A 17,766-nucleotide genomic window follows, 5' to 3' on the forward strand; every position below is an offset into this window, starting at 1 on the left:
CCGTTAAAATTTGTCTTTAAAAATTATGATCTTCCAGGATAATAATATTTATCAATTTATAATGTCTTCCATTTTGTGATCTACTAAAATTAGCGTAACTGGGGTGACTAAATTCTCATCAGTTTAAGGAATTATAATATTTTCTAACTAAGAATTTAATCTATATTTGTTGTCACCTTATATGTTATTTCAAATTAAAGTGGGGGTTACAGTTTTGAATTTTAAATTCAAAATCAATGTCATTAGTACTAATTACATCCATCCCTCCAGCCTATATGTACCCGTGTTGGGCAAAAGTTTCTACACTTTTGTTCAAAGCAATATATGTTAGTATTTGAATATATTCTTGTAATCTATTGTTTCTTAGGAAACTGGCACTTCAATGCTCCCAGTGATGAAGTGAATTAGTTTTAAGGAAAGGGTGTATCATAGATCATGGATTAAGCAAGAAATTACTGTGAACTTATTTTTTTAGCAATGTTTAAGAACTTTTTATACTCTTAAAATTAAATTTTGATTTTCACTTTTTACGAAACTCTCTATTCTTCTAAAATTTTGTCAACAATTCATTTAAAATTAAGAAGTGTTCATTTTTTTTTCAAGTTTGTTAAAATCAAAATTATATATTAGACCGATTAAATATATTCATCATAATCCATGGTATAGTACGAAATCTATGCTTCAATTGCTCCTAACACTCTCAGGATGAAGCAAATCAATTAATTTAAGAAAAAAGTGTGAATGTCAAATATCTTATGATTATGAACCAACTTTTCTAACTTGTCTATTGATACAGATAGAAATGACCTTTCCTATAACAGTGTATAACACTATAATTAGAAGTAATACACCCTCCTTAATTTTCTAAAAATATCGTGTATCATGCCAAAATAGCACTATAAAAATGGCGAGACTGCCATTGTATCAAAACTCATCAACGCTCGACCCTATATCTAAACTTTCAGTAAAAAGAAATTACAGAAATGGATGTTAATGTTAATTCATCAGGTCGTCGCTCAGTAACCTATCATCCAACTGTCTGGGGAGATTATTTTCTTGCCTATGATTCCAAACTCACGGTATATATGTAATTTCAATACATACATACATATCTATACAGGGCCGGGTTCCCGTACGGTCATATTCTCCGGTGTAAAATGCAAGAATGCACCACAACATGTTGAGAAATGCACAAGAAAGTGGTGCATTTGTCCATTTCACCTTGATATATTTCTGAATTAGTTATGTTACATTTATGCATATCTAATGGTGCAATCCGCACAGGAAAACATGTTCGTTTTTGAACCAGTGTATATATATGTAGGTTTCAATGTGGACAGTGCTTCACTGCTTCCCGTGCGGCTATGCACCATTAAATACGCATAAATGCACCACAAAGTGATCGAAAATACACCATTAGGTGGTGCATTTTTTGGTGTATGGTGCATATGGTGTATTTTACATTTCATTTTGGTATATTTTCAAAAGTTGTTTGGTGCATTTATGCATAACTAATGGTGCAATCTGCATCGACCGCACAAAAAGTCTTGTCTTCATTTGAAGGTATATATATATATATATATATATATATATATATATATAAACATTTTCAAGAAAAATGCAACATTTTTTTTGTTACTTGTACAGGAAATTGATCCTTCAGAAGAACGAGAAGTGCAACAACTGAAAGAAGAGGTAAGAAAAGTGCTTATTGCAGCTCCTCCTGCATCCCTGGAGAAACTAGAGCTAGTCGACAAGATCCAACGTTTAGGAGTGGATTACCATTTCGAGAATGAAATACAGGCATCAATACAACACATATTTGACAACTACGATAATTGCATCAAGGGAGACGACGAGAATAACCTCTATGTAGTTTCTCTTCGTTTTCGATTACTCAGACAAGAAGGCCACCATATCTCATGTGGTAATAAGTTACTATTTCTCAGAAGAAAAATTCGATATATATAGTACTATATGATATGATATGATGACTTATATTTCACTGTTGACTAAAAAATAAAGGTGTGTTTGAGAAATTCTTGGACAAAGACGGGAAGTTTAAGGATTCGTTGACCAAGGATGTGGAAGGGATGTTAAGCTTGTACGAGGCATCATATCTTGGAGTGCATGGGGAGACCACTTTAGATGAAGCATTAACGTTTACTGCAAGTCACCTCGAGTCGATTTTGCCTGGTTTGAACGAGTTGGCGGCAGCTAAAGTGAGTCATGCCCTAAAACTGCCCATCCGGCGGACCTTACCAAGGGTGGGAGCCAAGGAATACATGCAAATTTATGAACAAGATCAAACTCATAACAAAGTGTTATTGAGATTTGCCAAGTTGGATTTCAACTTGCTGCAAAAAGTACATCAACGAGAGCTAAGTGGCATCACAAGGTTAGTCTGTTTTTGAGAATTTATTCTTCTTTTAGAGGGTGTTTGGTAAATAGTTGTTAGTTGATTGAGTTAGTGTGTTTGACTAGTTTATAATATTAGCTTATTATTGAAAGATGTTTGGTAAATTAGCTGACATCTGATTACATACAAAATGACTTTCTCAAAAACATTAGTTAATTACCTACCTTGCTATTCTATATAGGTGGTGGAAAGATTTGGGTGTCCCAAAAATGTTACCCTTCGCAAGACATAGATTGGCAGAATGCTATTTTTGGATATTGGGAGTATACTTTGAGCCGCAATACCACTTTAGTAGAAGAATAACAACCCAAATCATTTGTATATGGTCTGTTTTAGACGATCTTTATGATGTTTATGGGACCCAGGATGAACTCCAGCTTTTCACAAATGCTATCCAAAGGTAAGAACATGCTTCGAGAGTTCAAAATTAGGAATCTCATCATAATAATTTTAATTAAGTAATAAATTAAAAAAAAAAAAAGCCCTTGGAAAAATTCTTATTCTTGACATATATATCAAGGTGAAATAACATTATATTGTTGATGTGTAGGTTTGACACAAGTGCCTCTAATGAAGTACCACAATACCTGAAGAAGATATATCTTGCAATTCTAGATATTACTACTGAAATGGAAGAAGTGATGGCAAAGGAAAACAAATTGTTTCATGTCTCTTATACAATTGGAGAGGTTAATTTCTTTTCTAAACTACTACTCCGTATTATTTATTTACATTATATATAAAAACAAGGAACAAGTAATTAATTAATATGGATGTTTTGTTGTTTTTATTGTTTGCATGTATAGATGAAAAAGCAAATCAGAACATACTATCAAGAATTCATGTGGTTTTATACCAAACATGTTCCACCATTTGAAGAGTACTTGAAAGTTTCACTGGTGTCAAGTTGTTACATGATGATTGCAACGACTTGTTTGGTGGGCATGGGGGATATTATAACCAAGGAAGTTCTCGACTGGGTTACAAGTGAGCCTCTTGCAGTCAAAGCTACCTGCTCAATTTGCAGATTAATGGATGACATGATTGGACATGAGGTAATCAAATAATACAAATGCATAATATAATTGCTTGCAAAGCGCCAATACTTTATATTCTTACTCTCATATAATTCAAGTGAAAGGAATAAAAATTAAAAATTTGATCACCTTGTTAGATCTCAGTACTGCACTATGCTTACTTTACTGCAAAAAGTCAAGCACACTTAACTACAGAGTTCTTTTGCTTGTCATATCATACTTAAAACAAATTATTAGTGATAAGTAGGTGGACATTAATTATATATTTAACCACATCCCTCCATGGTAAGCCATAACATCACGTCTCGAATCGAGCAGGGGCTGAACTCGGTCAATCCGACTGACGCCCAACACACTTACACACCTTAAATCCATGAGTACTTGTGAATGGTGTTATTAACATGCATTGAGAGCAAGAGCTTTTCATCGATCTCATTGTATATATTAACAATTGTAGAGATGTATACTTTGTGCAGTTTGAGCAGGAGAGGGGCCATGTAGCTTCCGCAGTAGAGTGTTACATGAAAGGGTACAATGTGTCAAAGCAAGAGGCTTATGTTGAGATTGAAAAATTGATTTCAAAAGCATGGAAAGATATAAATCAAGAATGCCTTCATCCATTACCAGTTCCAATGAAAGTTCTCTTACGAGTTTTGAATTTGGCACGTGCAATATTCCTTATCTACAAGGATAATGATATTTACACGTTTTCTCAAGTCAAGTTCAAGTCTCTCATCACCACCACTTTGGTTCAGCCTGTGACAATATAAATAGGGATGATGACACATTCCTATAATTATATAAAAATATTATTATAATAATTATCAATAAGTACTGAATCTGCATTCATGGAGAAGTATATTGATGTGTTGATTGGATGACAATATATCGTGATCACCTCACTCATAGCTTGTCTCCACTGTTCAATACTCCTCCAAGAGGCGGCATTATGACCATATTGTTTGCAAATGTTGTTGGTGTTGTTCAATCTTGCTTCGTGTGTAGTATGTATTTGTTATTTGTTTGGTTGCTTTTCTAAATTTTGATGTATAAAAGAATAGTGATGCTTGTTATTGTCTCTTTATTCAAATTAAGTTGTAAAGAAACTATAGTAACAAACAGCGAAGTAGCCATGTATGAAATTTTAAGTATCCATATATTATTATATGTATCTCTATTAATCCTTAATCATTCACATAGTAAACGTACTTAACATGGCCACGATATAAACTTTTAAGCTTTAATTGGGCTCACTACTACAGAAAAGAGCTACACAGAGGCGGTTATTTTTACACATACACGACGGTTCTTGAAGTGCCGTATAAGTGACTATATTTGTATATAAATACTTTTTACGGCGATTTTTTGAACCCCATCTATGTTACCTATATATGGCGGTTAAAAAACTACGTATAATCTAAACAAGCACGCCGTCTATCTGTACTTTATACGTCGGTTCTGGATAGAACCGCCGTAGAAAGTATTTTTTAACAATAAAAAAACAAGTATAGATGACGATTATTTTGAAATAACATTATTTTGAAGAACCGTCGTCTATTTAAATAATAGAAATGATATACGGCGATTCTTCAAAATAATGTTATTTCAAAATAACCGCCGTCTATACTTGTTTTTTTATTGTTAAAAAATACTTTCTAAGGCGGTTCTATGCAGAACCAACGTATAAAGTACAGATAGACAGCGTGCTTGTTTAGATTATACGGCGGGTTTTTAACCGTCGTATATGTTGAAAAAAGTGCTTGTAATCTGTAATACATTTGAGATACAACAATAATACAGAATACAACAGGGAACAAAAACTGGATCATTTGATATCTTCGGGCGTGTAATCACTTTCCTATACGCTTTAAATCTCCCTTTATAAAAGCAACAAGGTTCAAGATTTAATCTTATGGGATACAAGAAGATGAATGAAATTCTCAAGTTGCTTTGTTTGAGAATTTTCTGTAGAGATGTAAGCCTGTGAACAGGGCCGTTCCAATAAAAAGTGAGGTCCTGTGCAATATTTTAATTTGGGTCCCTTTTCAATAAATTTCTATATATAAATAATAGTTGTTCAAAAAGTTATGTCAAAAATTCAAAACATAAATATTGTATACAAAAAATACATCTAAAATTTCACTTAAAAAGTGACATGCGCCGTGCACACTTAGACGCAAAATCATCCACCAAACTTTTAATAATGCAGACGAAAATCTTCTAGATAATTTATCTTTAGGACCTTTATTTATTGATAAATCTCTTTTAGGACCATCTTTCACAAGAATATCTATTAATTCAGAATCAAGGTCATCTCAATTTCTTGGATCATATATGTCAAATAAAAGCGAATCATTTGGTTTATCACTGTGACCAACATCATCTAAACAACTATCAACATTCTTACTATTTTCATTTATTTTCAATGTCACAGTGATAACTATCATCATTGTGCACACCATTGTTAAAAAATTTTCCAATCTCACAATCATCTTGATCTTCTATATGAAAATTAGCATCTAACAAATTTTCCTTGGCATCATCTTTTTGCTCATCTATTTGAGTTTTTTTTTTTTTTTTTTTTGTAATGAATTTTTCAAGAGCTCCCTTTTGAGATTGAGTTAGTTGCTCAATCATTCTTTTCTTTTTATGCTTCTCAAACCCAGACGAATATTTTCTAGAAGACATAAAATCCTAAAGAAAAAATAAAAATTTATTTAGAAACACTATCAATAAATAATTAATAAAGAAACGAATTCTTTGAATATATTATTCTGAAATCAGAATTACTAAGTCATGTAATGATGTAAATAAAACAATAAATAAGAATTATAAAACAATACGTAATTTTAATTATATTACCTGTCAAGAAAATTGAATAACTTCAGAGTTTGTGTCAATTCACTAAATTGCGCTGCCTAAGAGACGTCAAACAACGAAGAATAAAATAAACAAACCCAAATTGAATATTTAAATTACTACATAAAAAAAAAAATACAAACAACCAAACAACAAAAAATTAAGATTTAAGAATACAATTGAAAAGAAGAATACAATTGAGATTAAAGCACTACAGCGGCCTCAATAACGCAAATAAGTAAAATTAAATATTACCTAGGGAAATTGAATTATTGAAATTGTTGTAGTCTCTCTAATTCTTCTGTCACTCTGTGTCTTTGTCTACTGCTAGGCGCTAGAATCTAGATTAGGGAATAGGGATTTAGGGTAGGGACGTAGGGTTTGAGTGTTTAATGATTTGTGAGTTTTTCTCTTAGTCGCTACGTTTGAACGCCGTAACTGCCGAATGCCAATATATATACTATACTTTTTTTAAAAAAAAATATGGGGACCCCAAAATTTGAGGCCCTGTGAGCCAGCTCTGGGCAGACTTGCCCAGGGACGGCCCTGTCTGTGAAGTATCTTGGTTTCCTGCAAAATAATTGCTTGTAAAATAATGCATCAGTTAACTTTTTTCTTTGTCTCTTTCAGATTTCTTTCCAACATATTTATATAAAATATTTTGATTGTTAGGAGAGGTTACATGGAAGTTACAGAAGTTTAAAACTTCAACTTTCACAAGATATATCTTGAATAATATATCTGTCACTGGAAAAATAATTAAATTATTTTGAGTCAGTAACTGTATGCAAAATTATATACATATATATATTTATATATTCCTTACGCATGAAAACAAGCAAAGAATAAATATAAATAATATCCATATATGTAGTTCAATAATCTCAAGTATACAGCTACATATACCAAGCATGTTAAGTGTAACTTTGAAGCATATAGCTTCAAAATGCATAAATAGAAGAGCATATTCCAAGCACGTTAAATGTAGTTTTGAAGCATATAGCTTCAAAATGCCCCAAAACCTTACGCATGAAAATATCCAAACATGCATTAATACTCTCAAGCATATTAGCTATAACTCTCAAGCATATTAGCTATATATCACAAGCATATAGCTATATACTCACAAGCATATTAATACTCTCAAGCATATTAGCTATAACTCTCAAGCATATTAGCTATATATCTCAAGCATATAGCTATATATCACAAGCATATAGCTATATAAATTTCTCACAGTATTTTAATTAACTTTCTACCAAACTAAAATAATATTTACAACTCCACAACTCCAAATATTATTTAAGCTTTCATGGTAGTTCATCTGAAACATTAATCTCCATTACTATATAAATTTCCAACAGTATATAGGTAACATAGACGACGGTTCAAAAAATTGCCGTAAAAAGTATTTATTTACAACTACAGTCACTTACACGGCACTTCAAGAACCACCGTGTATGTGTAAAAATAACCGCTTTCGTAGCTCTTTTTTGTAGTAGTGTTAATTAATTTGAGTAAAGAGACAATAACAAATATCACTATTTTTTTAATACATCATATCACAAAATTTAAAAAAGCAACCAAACAAATAACAAATATCACTAGGACTATGTGGTCTAATGGTATCCGGGTTGGACTTCCATTTGGAAGGTTGTAAGTTCGAGCCTCAGTGGAGGCATTATTGGCTTTTTGTGTTTCAGTAGGTTGAGAAAGTATATGAACAGATACTACAATTGTAATAGAGCTAGTAGCATTCAAAAAAAATAACAAATATCACTATTTTTTTAATACATCATATCACAAAATTTAGAAAAGCAACCAAACAAATAACAAATATCACTATTTTTTTAATACGTCATATCACAAAATTTAGAAAAGCAACCAAACAAATAACAAATATTAGTGTCATGGGAAATTAAAGCATTCATTTAATATAGAAGAAAGGAAACACAACATACTACATGAAGCAACATACTTTATTAAATATGGTTTTGTGTTGAAAAAATAGCATAAAATGACATTTTAAGTAGTTATTTTGTGGTACAAATATTATTGGGGTCTATTTCTGATTTGAGTCGGGTCAAAGTGGATTTGGGTTCTTCGTAGTGAGACGAATATATTGATATATTGTACACTCAAAACGGATAATGGGTGAATGATAAATTAATTCTCAAAGTAGACTTATTTGAGTTGAAAAATAAAGGTGAAAAGGCTTTAAAGAAACTTTTGTCTCACATTAGTTTAAGAAGTGAATTCACACCACTAAGATTTATTAAATTGTATAGCATAGAGGCTCTTTCGCGCGCAAGAGATGCAAATCAAATCCCAAAATAACTTTGAAAAGTTATGCTAATTTTTTGTAGATGGCTCGGCTCGGTTGTGGTAGTGGCTGCTACTATTCGGGCACAGGTGATTTCCTACTACTTTTTTTTTTCCTGTGATCATAGCCTTGTTCTAGTTTGTCGGGTTTGAGACCGTAGCTTGGTTTATCTTGAGAAACCTAGACCTACAACGCTTCTAGCACCAAAGGAAGGTAACAAATAATGTTTTAAGGATAATGTAGGTATCACACGACTCAAGCTAAACACCTAACCTATAAATCCTTTCGTTTCGTGGTTGTTATTTTTTCTAGATAAGAAATATTATTTTCCTATTACTATTTGGTAACATTATGTACCACTGGTCACAATTTAATTTGATAAAAAAATGAAGTAGACTTATTGCTGTATTTAACACTCTAGAGTCTAATCAGTCTAGGCCGAACCTCCAAAGAAGTGAAAGAACTCATCAGACTCTCCGGCCATCTCATCGAGCAAAAAGGAAAATGTCTAAAGACGACATGGACCTCCAGGCACCGTTTATCCCAGCGGCGGCGGTGGACGGCGGAGCCAAATTGGAGAGGCTAACCATCGACGACATTTTGCAAAAACACTGCGGCGAGTTCGGGTGGTGGCAGTTCAAACACTTCATCTTAACCAGTTTGGCTTGGGCTCTGGAAGGCATACACACCATGCTCATGATCTTTGCCGATCGTGATCCCGGATGCCGCTGCACTACTTCCGCCGCCGTCTCCGGTTGCTCTTCGGCGGGTTCCGACGTCTGCAAGCTCGAACCCGGCTCGTGGGAGTGGAAAGGCGGGCCGGAAAGCTCTACCATGGCCGAGTTTGGATTGATTTGCGGTCAGAAATACCGGGTTGGGTTGGTCCAAGCGTTGTTCTTCGCCGGCTGCATGATCGGTATGTTACGTTATATTATATATGTTCAACAACAACATAATAAGTTCTTTCCTTACGGTTTTTCTTTTTAACACTCTAATTGAAACATGTGTTCCATCTCAACTAAAATTTTAAACTGATAGTTGATGTTTATATATTATATATGTTCAACAATAACAACAACAACAATAATGATAATAAGTTCTAAATCATTTAAGGATTATTATTTAGTTCAGGCTATATCACATAATTTTTGAATTGCCAACATTATTGGGATGTTATATATGTTCTTGTTCGGCTTAGCTTAAAGGAATGTTAAGCCTTCTTAATTAGGAGATGAGAGATTCTCAAATTAGATTTAGTTTCTAGTTCATTTTTATCACATTCATGATAATTTCATTTTCCCAAATTTAATTTCTTTAGCTATATATGTGAAATTCTCACAAATATATTATACTCCGTATTAACTAAAAATATTCATTACAATTCAAGAAATGAAAAACTACAATGTTATAAGTTTGACTCTAAATGAGAACGGCCCGCCTATTAGTATTTTTGGTTTGAATCGGTCAATTATAAACAACTTAGGTTGATTTACCTCTTCATATATGTTTTTTTAATTGTCAGTTAGGGTCACAAGTTCGTACAGTGGACTAATGTTGCAGATTTCTCTTATTATTTATATTTATGTATGTGTTTGAGTAGGTAGGTTTTTGTTGGTTCTTGGAAATAAGCATATCATATCATTGTTCTACCTCATCTCCGGCCTGCAATGATGCAGACATGTGCTTGGAGTTATTCTGATATCTCGTGGATGCTGCTCTTTTACTAATTATATATAATTTCATGTAATATTTTAATGTTGCATAACACGAGATGCATGCCTATCAAGAATATATTTATCATAATAAATAATTAAAAGGTATTCTATTTTTTTTAGTACTGAAAAGTATAATAATTGCCAATGACATTGTAGTTTAGTGATAAAATGTGACTCTTTTAAATGGGAGATCATGAGTTTGAGTCGGGGTGCCCGCATGGGTAACTCAACTGGTCATAGAGGTGAAACTTTGGAAGAATGACCAGGGGTCGAGTCTTACCAGCGGCAGTGTGGGAGCAACCTCTCAAAGTGAGGGGGGGCTCCTTGTGCGCAGTGAGCACCGGTCTAGCCTCTGTGATTAATGTTCAGTTGAGTCACCATGATTTACATCCTCCCAAATGCTCTGTCGGGGCTGGGGTGTGGGGGGCTCTTAGAGTCGGGGTTCAGTCTTTTGGAAGAATGAGTTTGAGCCGAGGGCGATATTGACTTCAGTAATTTGAGAAAGTAGCTATTAACAAAAACTACATTAATAGAGCTTGTCATAAATAACAGAATCAACTTCTATCTTTTAAGATTTTTTTGTTTTTCTTTTTAAATTGAAAACAAACAAAAATTATTAAAATGGTGCAATAATAGAAGGCAGCAGGCGGTTATACATAAAAAATATAAAACAATCAAGCGTGTTTTCTGCAAAGGACAAATGGTCAAATAATGGTGAAGATAGAACATGACAAGTACTGATAATGTTGTTTAGGAACATATTCTGAATATGGAATTTAAAACCATTTGTAGATTGTTCACCATTGTTTTTTTCTATTTTTGCCGCATTGGTTGAGAATAGTAAATCTAATCTCACTGATGTAATTCTATTCTTTGTAATGAGTTCTTGTAGTGATATTTAGGGATGATAATTTTTTTCTAACCTAACGAGATCTTTGATTCTCGTTTCGATGGAAATGGGAACGAGAAAAAAATTCAAGAAGCAGGAGTGAGGATGGGAAATATTTTTTTCTTGTTGAGGAAGGGGACGGCGATATCCCCTCCCATCCCGCCCCACCTCGTTCCCATTTTTTAATACAATAATAATAATAATAATAATAATAATAATAATAATAATAATAATAATAATTATTATTATTATTATTATTATTATATTTAATAAATTGTATTTTTTGCCTCTTAATTATTATCATAATTATATTTGCATATTTAGCCATGCTCCTTTTGATAGAGTTGTGAGTTTAGATTAGTTAGAGGGGTGAAAGTAAAATTGGATTGGGGGTTGTCAAATTGAAACAATTTTATAGTGTTCAAAAAAAAAAAATTAAATGCATTTATTTAAAATAACAATGATGGCAATAAAATTAGATTAATTAAAATTGGATTGGTGGTTGTCAAATTGAAACAATTTTATAGTGTTCAAAAAAAAAATTAAATGCATTTATTTAAAATAACAATGATGACAATAAAATTAGATTAATAAACATTTGTATAAACTATACAGCTTTCTGACTCTATAAGAATGTAGTATTTGTTCATATACTTCTCAACCTACTGAAACACACAAGGCTCGAACTCACAACCTTCCAAATGAAAGTTCAACCCGGGTACCATTAGACCACATAGTCTTGGTATATATATATATATATATATATATATATATATATATATTTATTTATTTATTTATTTATTTATTTATTTAAATTAAAAATTAAAATAAAAACTAAATTAAAAACTAAAGAAATATGGACAGTGTTATCGCACATATGGAAGAGCTTAAGACTCCCCTATTACTTTTGGATATTATGAAATTTCCGACCACCTGAAAGTGATCTTAAATCAAGTTGAAAGTAAAAAGTGTTCGGGAATAGCAACAAAGATTTTTCCGAATACCAAATATGATCGGAGCAAAGCTTTTAACTTGATTTAAGATAATTTTCAGGTGGTCGGAAATTTCATAATTTCCAACAGTGTATATATGGAAGAGCTGAGCCTCATATTAATTTGCGGTTTAGTGAATTTAATTCCAATGGCCCCCAAGCGTTTTCATTGAACCCAAAAGGGTCCAATGGAAAAATGATTTGCGGTTATCATGACTTCATGTTTGGGCATTGAAATGCTCCAAACGTAATATTAAAAAATTTAAAAATTTAAAAAAAAAAAAAAAAAAAAAAAAAAAAAAAAAAAACACGCACACACATCTTTTTTTGGGCTTTAAGTGTACCACAAAGTCCTCCAAATGGGCCTTAGTCCTTTTATGTTTAAGCTAAACAATAAATGTAATCCCCAATTTTCATTTTGGTCTTTCAATAATTACAATATATTCAACTTTATCCTCATTAATCAAGGACAAAATGATATGGTTCTCACAAATAAAAGATCACATTTACCACTTAATTAAAATATTGAGGATTCGAAGTGCAAAAAAGTAATTAAATAGGACAAAATCAACTATATGCGCTAAAAATATACAACTTCCCGTAATTCTTTATTTGTTTATTTGGAAAATCCCTTCCCAATTTTCACTTATGTTTTTCTCTCATAATGAAATAGTTAATCTTGTATTCTTGTATATATATTCTATAAAATGTCACGGATCTTACTGTATTAGTATATGGTAGGTAGGATGAAGACTTGATTTTAGTTTTAAGTTGAATGCTTGAATAGTCACTTAATTTGCCCATTAGTAGGTTGTGTATGAGTAAGCTACTGCATTGACTATTCATTCATGTAACTGAATAATTATAATTTTTTTGAGTGACAAGAAAAATATGTAATCACTATTTGAGAGTGTGTATTAGGAAATCCCGCCTTGTGACAGGATTATAGATTTGAGCTAGCAAAAGATGGCGGTTACTATTTATTTCATTCATAGTGAGATATATGCACCGGTCCATATATTATAATGCTCATCAAAGCTAATAGTTGAATTGCACATCTGTGTTTATATATTGACTCTGATACCAAATTGATGGATAGTTGAATTGCACATTTATATTTATATATTATATATATGCTTAACAAGATGTCCTACTCTTAACAACCATTTTTTCAGGTGCCGGAGTATTTGGACATCTTTCGGACTCAAGAATGGGAAGAAAGGGCACTTTAACCATTGTTTGTATAATGAACGCCATATTTGGCTGCCTCACAGCTTTCTCCCCAAACTATTACGTCTATGTCCTCTTTCGTCTCCTCTCTGGGTTCAGCACCGGCGGCACTGGCCTATGTGCATTCGTCCTCGCCACCGAGCCCGTTGGCCCAATCAAGCGAGGCATTGTCGGCATGTCCACATTCTACTTCTTCTCTTCCGGGATTGCTGTTCTCGCCGGTATAGCCTACCTTTTCCAGACATGGAGGGCTCTCTACATTGCTTCTTCTATTCCCTCCCTTCTCTTTGTGTTTCTCGTCCTGCCCTTCATCCACGAATCCCCTCGTTGGTGCCTCATTAGAGGGAAAGTCCAAGACGCCATGAAAATCATGCACAGCATTGCCAAATCCAACGGAAAACACCTCCCGGAGAATGTTGTCATTGCCCTTGACAGTGAAGTTAACGGGGATTACTCCAATGATAAGGCATCTCCGGAATCAAAACAGGTCACGAGTTCGCTAATAGATGTATTGCGCTGCCCTCTCACTCGCATCCGTTTGTTCCTAGCAGTGACCATTAACTTCACCATGGCCACTGTCTACTATGGGCTCAGTCTAAATGCCGTTAACCTCGGGACGAACCTTTACATGAACGTTGCACTCAACGCCATAGCCGAAATGCCGGCATATTTCTTGACGGCAATTTGGCTAGACAAGCTAGGGAGGAAGCCATTGACGATAGGCACGCACTGGTTCAGTGGGATTTTCTGCCTGGCCGGGAGCTTGATGAAGGGCTACGGGACGTGGAAGATTATCCGAATGATCTGCGGCGTTCTAGGGATATTCGGGATGGCCGGAGCTTACAATCTGTTGTTCATCTACACGGTGGAGCTTTTCCCCACGACGGTGAGAAATGCAGCACTGGGATCCACAACTCAGGCGGCGCAGCTGGGGGCTATCCTCTCACCTCTTATAGTAGTTTTGGGAGGTGGAATTCCATTCGCCGTGTTCGGGGCTTTTGGAATTTGCGGTGGATTGCTAGGGTTTTTCCTGCCTGAGACTATGAACAAGCCATTGTACGATACAATGGAAGGAATGGAGGATGGAGAATCAAAAGAAGATGCATGAAGTGCTGCAAGTTTCATCAAGTAATAGCTTCTTTCTATCAATCTTATCATATGTAAGATGTAATAATAATGCCCAAGAAACTGGGCCAAGACAATGTTTTATGCCAAAAATCAAATTGAGTTTTATGCAAGGACTGATGGCTATATTAATGTGTAGATGAGGCATCTAAACAATCAAATCAAGCAACAACTGGGCAAGAAATGAATCAAGAAAACATCACTAGTAATACCATAGTTGTCCAAATATGAACCACTGAACAAAACTCACTACTGCTTAATTAAAATCCCAACAAAATTTAGTATAAACCACTGCATAACAAAAGTCTGGAAGTACAGGAAGATGTAAAAAGTTGATAATAAGTTCAAATTCTGCAGCATAATCAAGAGCTAACTTAAGAACCCTTAGCTTATGCCTTATCGGACTTGGCAGCAGTGGCTGCAGCTTGACCACGGAGACGACCAGTCCTCCTTGCAGCAATGAGCCCAACCTTTTGCCCTGGTGGAGCATCACGACGGACAGTGCTGGCGTGACCAATGTGCTGGTGGTTACCACCACCGTGAGGATGCTCCACGGGATTCATGGCAACACCACGGACCTTAGGCCAGCAGTTCCTCTTAACACGGAACTTGTGATAAGCATTTCCAGCTTTGAGGAGTGGTTTCTCTGTTCTTCCACCTCCAGCAACCTGACCAATCATGGCCCTGCACCCACTGGGAACAATCTTCTTCGATCCTGATGGCAGCTTAATCCTGTCAAACAACGCAATCATATGGCGAGGGTTAGGGAATGTTCAACACAGATATATAACTAGTCTTCTATGACGGAAATCCAAGCACAAATATTATCATTTTCTTTCTTTAATTGAAAGTGCATAACAATTCTGGTCCAAATAAGTATGTTAACAACCTGCTTAAAACGTAACTGTTCTATTATCGAGTTTAAAACCCTAAAAAGAGCACAACTTCGATAACAACGGACTAAAATCGCAAATATTTTCAAAAATTCGAAATAGCAGAACATGAGATTCTATGAATAATACAATTAAAGGATAAAATTCGGAACAAACATTCAATATAAAACCCTAAAAAGTGCACCACTTCGATTACAACGGACAAACATCGCAAATATTTTCAAAAATTCGAAATAGCAGAACATGAGATTCTATGAATAATAATACAATTAAAGGATAAAATTCGGAACAAACATTCAATATAAAACGAAAATACGGAGCCAATAGATATGAGTAATTGAGTACCTGGTAGTTCCGTTGTCGGGGTTGTGACTGATAACAATAGCGTAATCGCCGGAGCACCTGGCAAAGACACCGCGGTCGCCGACCTTGTGCTCGACATTGCAAACGACGGCACCTTCAGGGATGGATCTGAGAGGCAGCACGTTGCCGACGATGAGGGCGGCCTTCTTACCACAGTAGACGAACTGGCCGGTGTACATGCCTTCGGCGGCGATGAAAAGCTCCTTCTGGTGCTGGTAGCGGAAGGGGTGACGGAAAGTGACGCGAGCGAGCGGGGCGCCGCGACCAGGGTCGTGGATGACCTCAGACACCACACCCTTGAGGTAGCCATTGCGCTCGCCGAAGTCGAGGGAGCGGAAGCGGGCCGGGCCCTTGCGGTGGTGGGTGTGGGACTTGAAAACCGATCCGGCACCCTTACGTTGAGCTCTGATGACTCGTCCCATCTCGGAGAAGTGGCTGCTGCGACTGAGGGCAGAGAGTTGAGAGGGAGAGAAATGCTATGAGAAACAGCTAGGGTTTCCGAGATTGAGGGTTCAAGTAAGAGGAGATCAGCGTTTTATTGGGCTAGTCTAGTGGGCTTAGCATGTTTTGGGCTAATTCTTTTTTAATGATCTTACAAAAAAGACTTGGGCTTCACTATGTCCAGATCATTAAGAATCAATCGTTATACCCTACACCACGGGGCGCGTAGCATTGTGTGCCGCGCGCCTCCCAAAATTACGTCGCTTTTGGAGGCGCAGTAGGAAGTTGCTGTGATTATGTATATTTGTTCATACAATTATGTATATTTGTTCATACAATTATGTACATTTTTTATACAATTATGTACATTCTTTTTATACAATTATGTACATCCGAATCAGAAATTTTTTGTGTATTATGTTAAGAGTTGATGTGTATTATGTTAAAAGTTTATGTTTATTATGTATTATGTTAGATTATGTGCATTATCTTTTAAAAAACAGTATGTATATTTTGTTATACAATTATGTACATTCATGTATACAATTATGTACATTCATGTATAACATTATGTACATTTTTGAACATGGATTTTTTTTAAAAGAAAAATTAACTGCCAAACACTGGGGCAGAAAGTTTCAAAAAAAGAAAAAAAAATTGAAACGACGTCGTTTTGCATCTGGGCGCACAATGCAACGCGCACCGTGGTGTAAGATATAAATTGCTGGATCTTTATTGGATCTCATTTATGGGCTACATTGATGTTTGATGCTATGTTAAGCTTGGAATTTTTTTTCAACCAAGAGGATAGCTCAAGTGGCAAATAAGTCCTCTTTGTGGGAAAGAATTTTGAGATAACCTGGGTTCAATTCCTACAAGTGACAATTCCCTCTGGGCCAGCTTCTGTGCCTCTCGGAGTGAACCGACCGGACCACATTGTGCCTCCGTAATAATCATTTGGAAAAATGTAATTTTAGTCTTTCAATTATTCTTTACTAACAATTTAGTCCTTAATTTTTTATCATTGTAATATACACTCCTATTAAAAATTTGACTTATTATATGTGTATTTTAAATTAAAAATGATTATTTTTAATATAATTAAACGAATATTTTTCCAATGTAGATGCGGCCATCTTCCTGGATGGAGCAGGCTTCGGCGCTGTTTTACGTGACCATGCTGGTGGTTTTGTTGCTACGAGAAATGGCCGTACCAGTAATACTCAAGACCCACTCCTGGCTGAGGCTCTTGCGGTTTATGAAGCTCTCAAATGGCTGTCCGGATTGCACCAAAATAATGTTATTATTGAATCTGATTGTTTATCTTTTTGCACTGCTTTTAATTCCCATATGGTAGATTACTCCTACATAGGATTGATTGTAGAGCAATGTCGTACGATTGCTAGGGACATAGGGGACGTTAAAGTCCGTCATGTCAGGAGATCAGCGAATCATGTGGCTCATAGGCTGGCCCGGGCAAC

General features: G+C 34.9%; 3 protein-coding genes across 4 annotated transcripts; 2 read left to right on the forward strand and 1 right to left on the reverse strand.

The window, feature by feature from the left end:
- The first annotated feature begins 948 nt into the window (after positions 1-948).
- On the forward strand, positions 949-4,562 carry LOC109188040 ((-)-germacrene D synthase-like). The gene is made up of 7 exons (XM_019338529.1): positions 949-1,079; positions 1,648-1,927; positions 2,026-2,398; positions 2,601-2,819; positions 2,970-3,108; positions 3,226-3,474; positions 3,933-4,562. The coding sequence occupies exons 1-7, from the start codon at positions 984-986 to the stop codon at positions 4,224-4,226; spliced, it is 1,650 nt and encodes a 549-aa protein (XP_019194074.1). The 5' UTR covers positions 949-983; the 3' UTR covers positions 4,227-4,562.
- A 4,539-nt stretch (positions 4,563-9,101) lies between these two features.
- LOC109188041 (organic cation/carnitine transporter 4-like) lies at positions 9,102-14,901 on the forward strand. The gene is made up of 2 exons (XM_019338530.1): positions 9,102-9,554; positions 13,409-14,901. The coding sequence occupies exons 1-2, from the start codon at positions 9,143-9,145 to the stop codon at positions 14,569-14,571; spliced, it is 1,575 nt and encodes a 524-aa protein (XP_019194075.1). The 5' UTR covers positions 9,102-9,142; the 3' UTR covers positions 14,572-14,901.
- Positions 14,773-16,345, reverse strand: LOC109188044 (60S ribosomal protein L8). Of its 2 annotated transcripts, XM_019338534.1 has the most exons (3): positions 15,827-16,345; positions 14,972-15,320; positions 14,773-14,912 (listed from the first exon to the last, which is right to left on the reverse strand). In XM_019338534.1, exons 1-2 carry the CDS (start codon positions 16,264-16,266, stop codon positions 14,978-14,980), a joined length of 783 nt encoding a protein of 260 aa, XP_019194079.1. In that variant the 5' UTR covers positions 16,267-16,345; the 3' UTR covers positions 14,773-14,912; positions 14,972-14,977. The 2 variants fall into 2 exon arrangements, with proteins under 2 accessions (XP_019194079.1, XP_019194078.1); XM_019338533.1 differs by having other exon boundaries at positions 14,773-15,320.
- Positions 16,346-17,766: the final 1,421 nt, after the last annotated feature.

Source organism: Ipomoea nil, unplaced genomic scaffold (genome assembly GCF_001879475.1).
Source record: "Ipomoea nil cultivar Tokyo-kokei standard unplaced genomic scaffold, Asagao_1.1 scaffold1421, whole genome shotgun sequence".
Lineage (NCBI taxonomy): Eukaryota > Viridiplantae > Streptophyta > Magnoliopsida > Solanales > Convolvulaceae > Ipomoea > Ipomoea nil.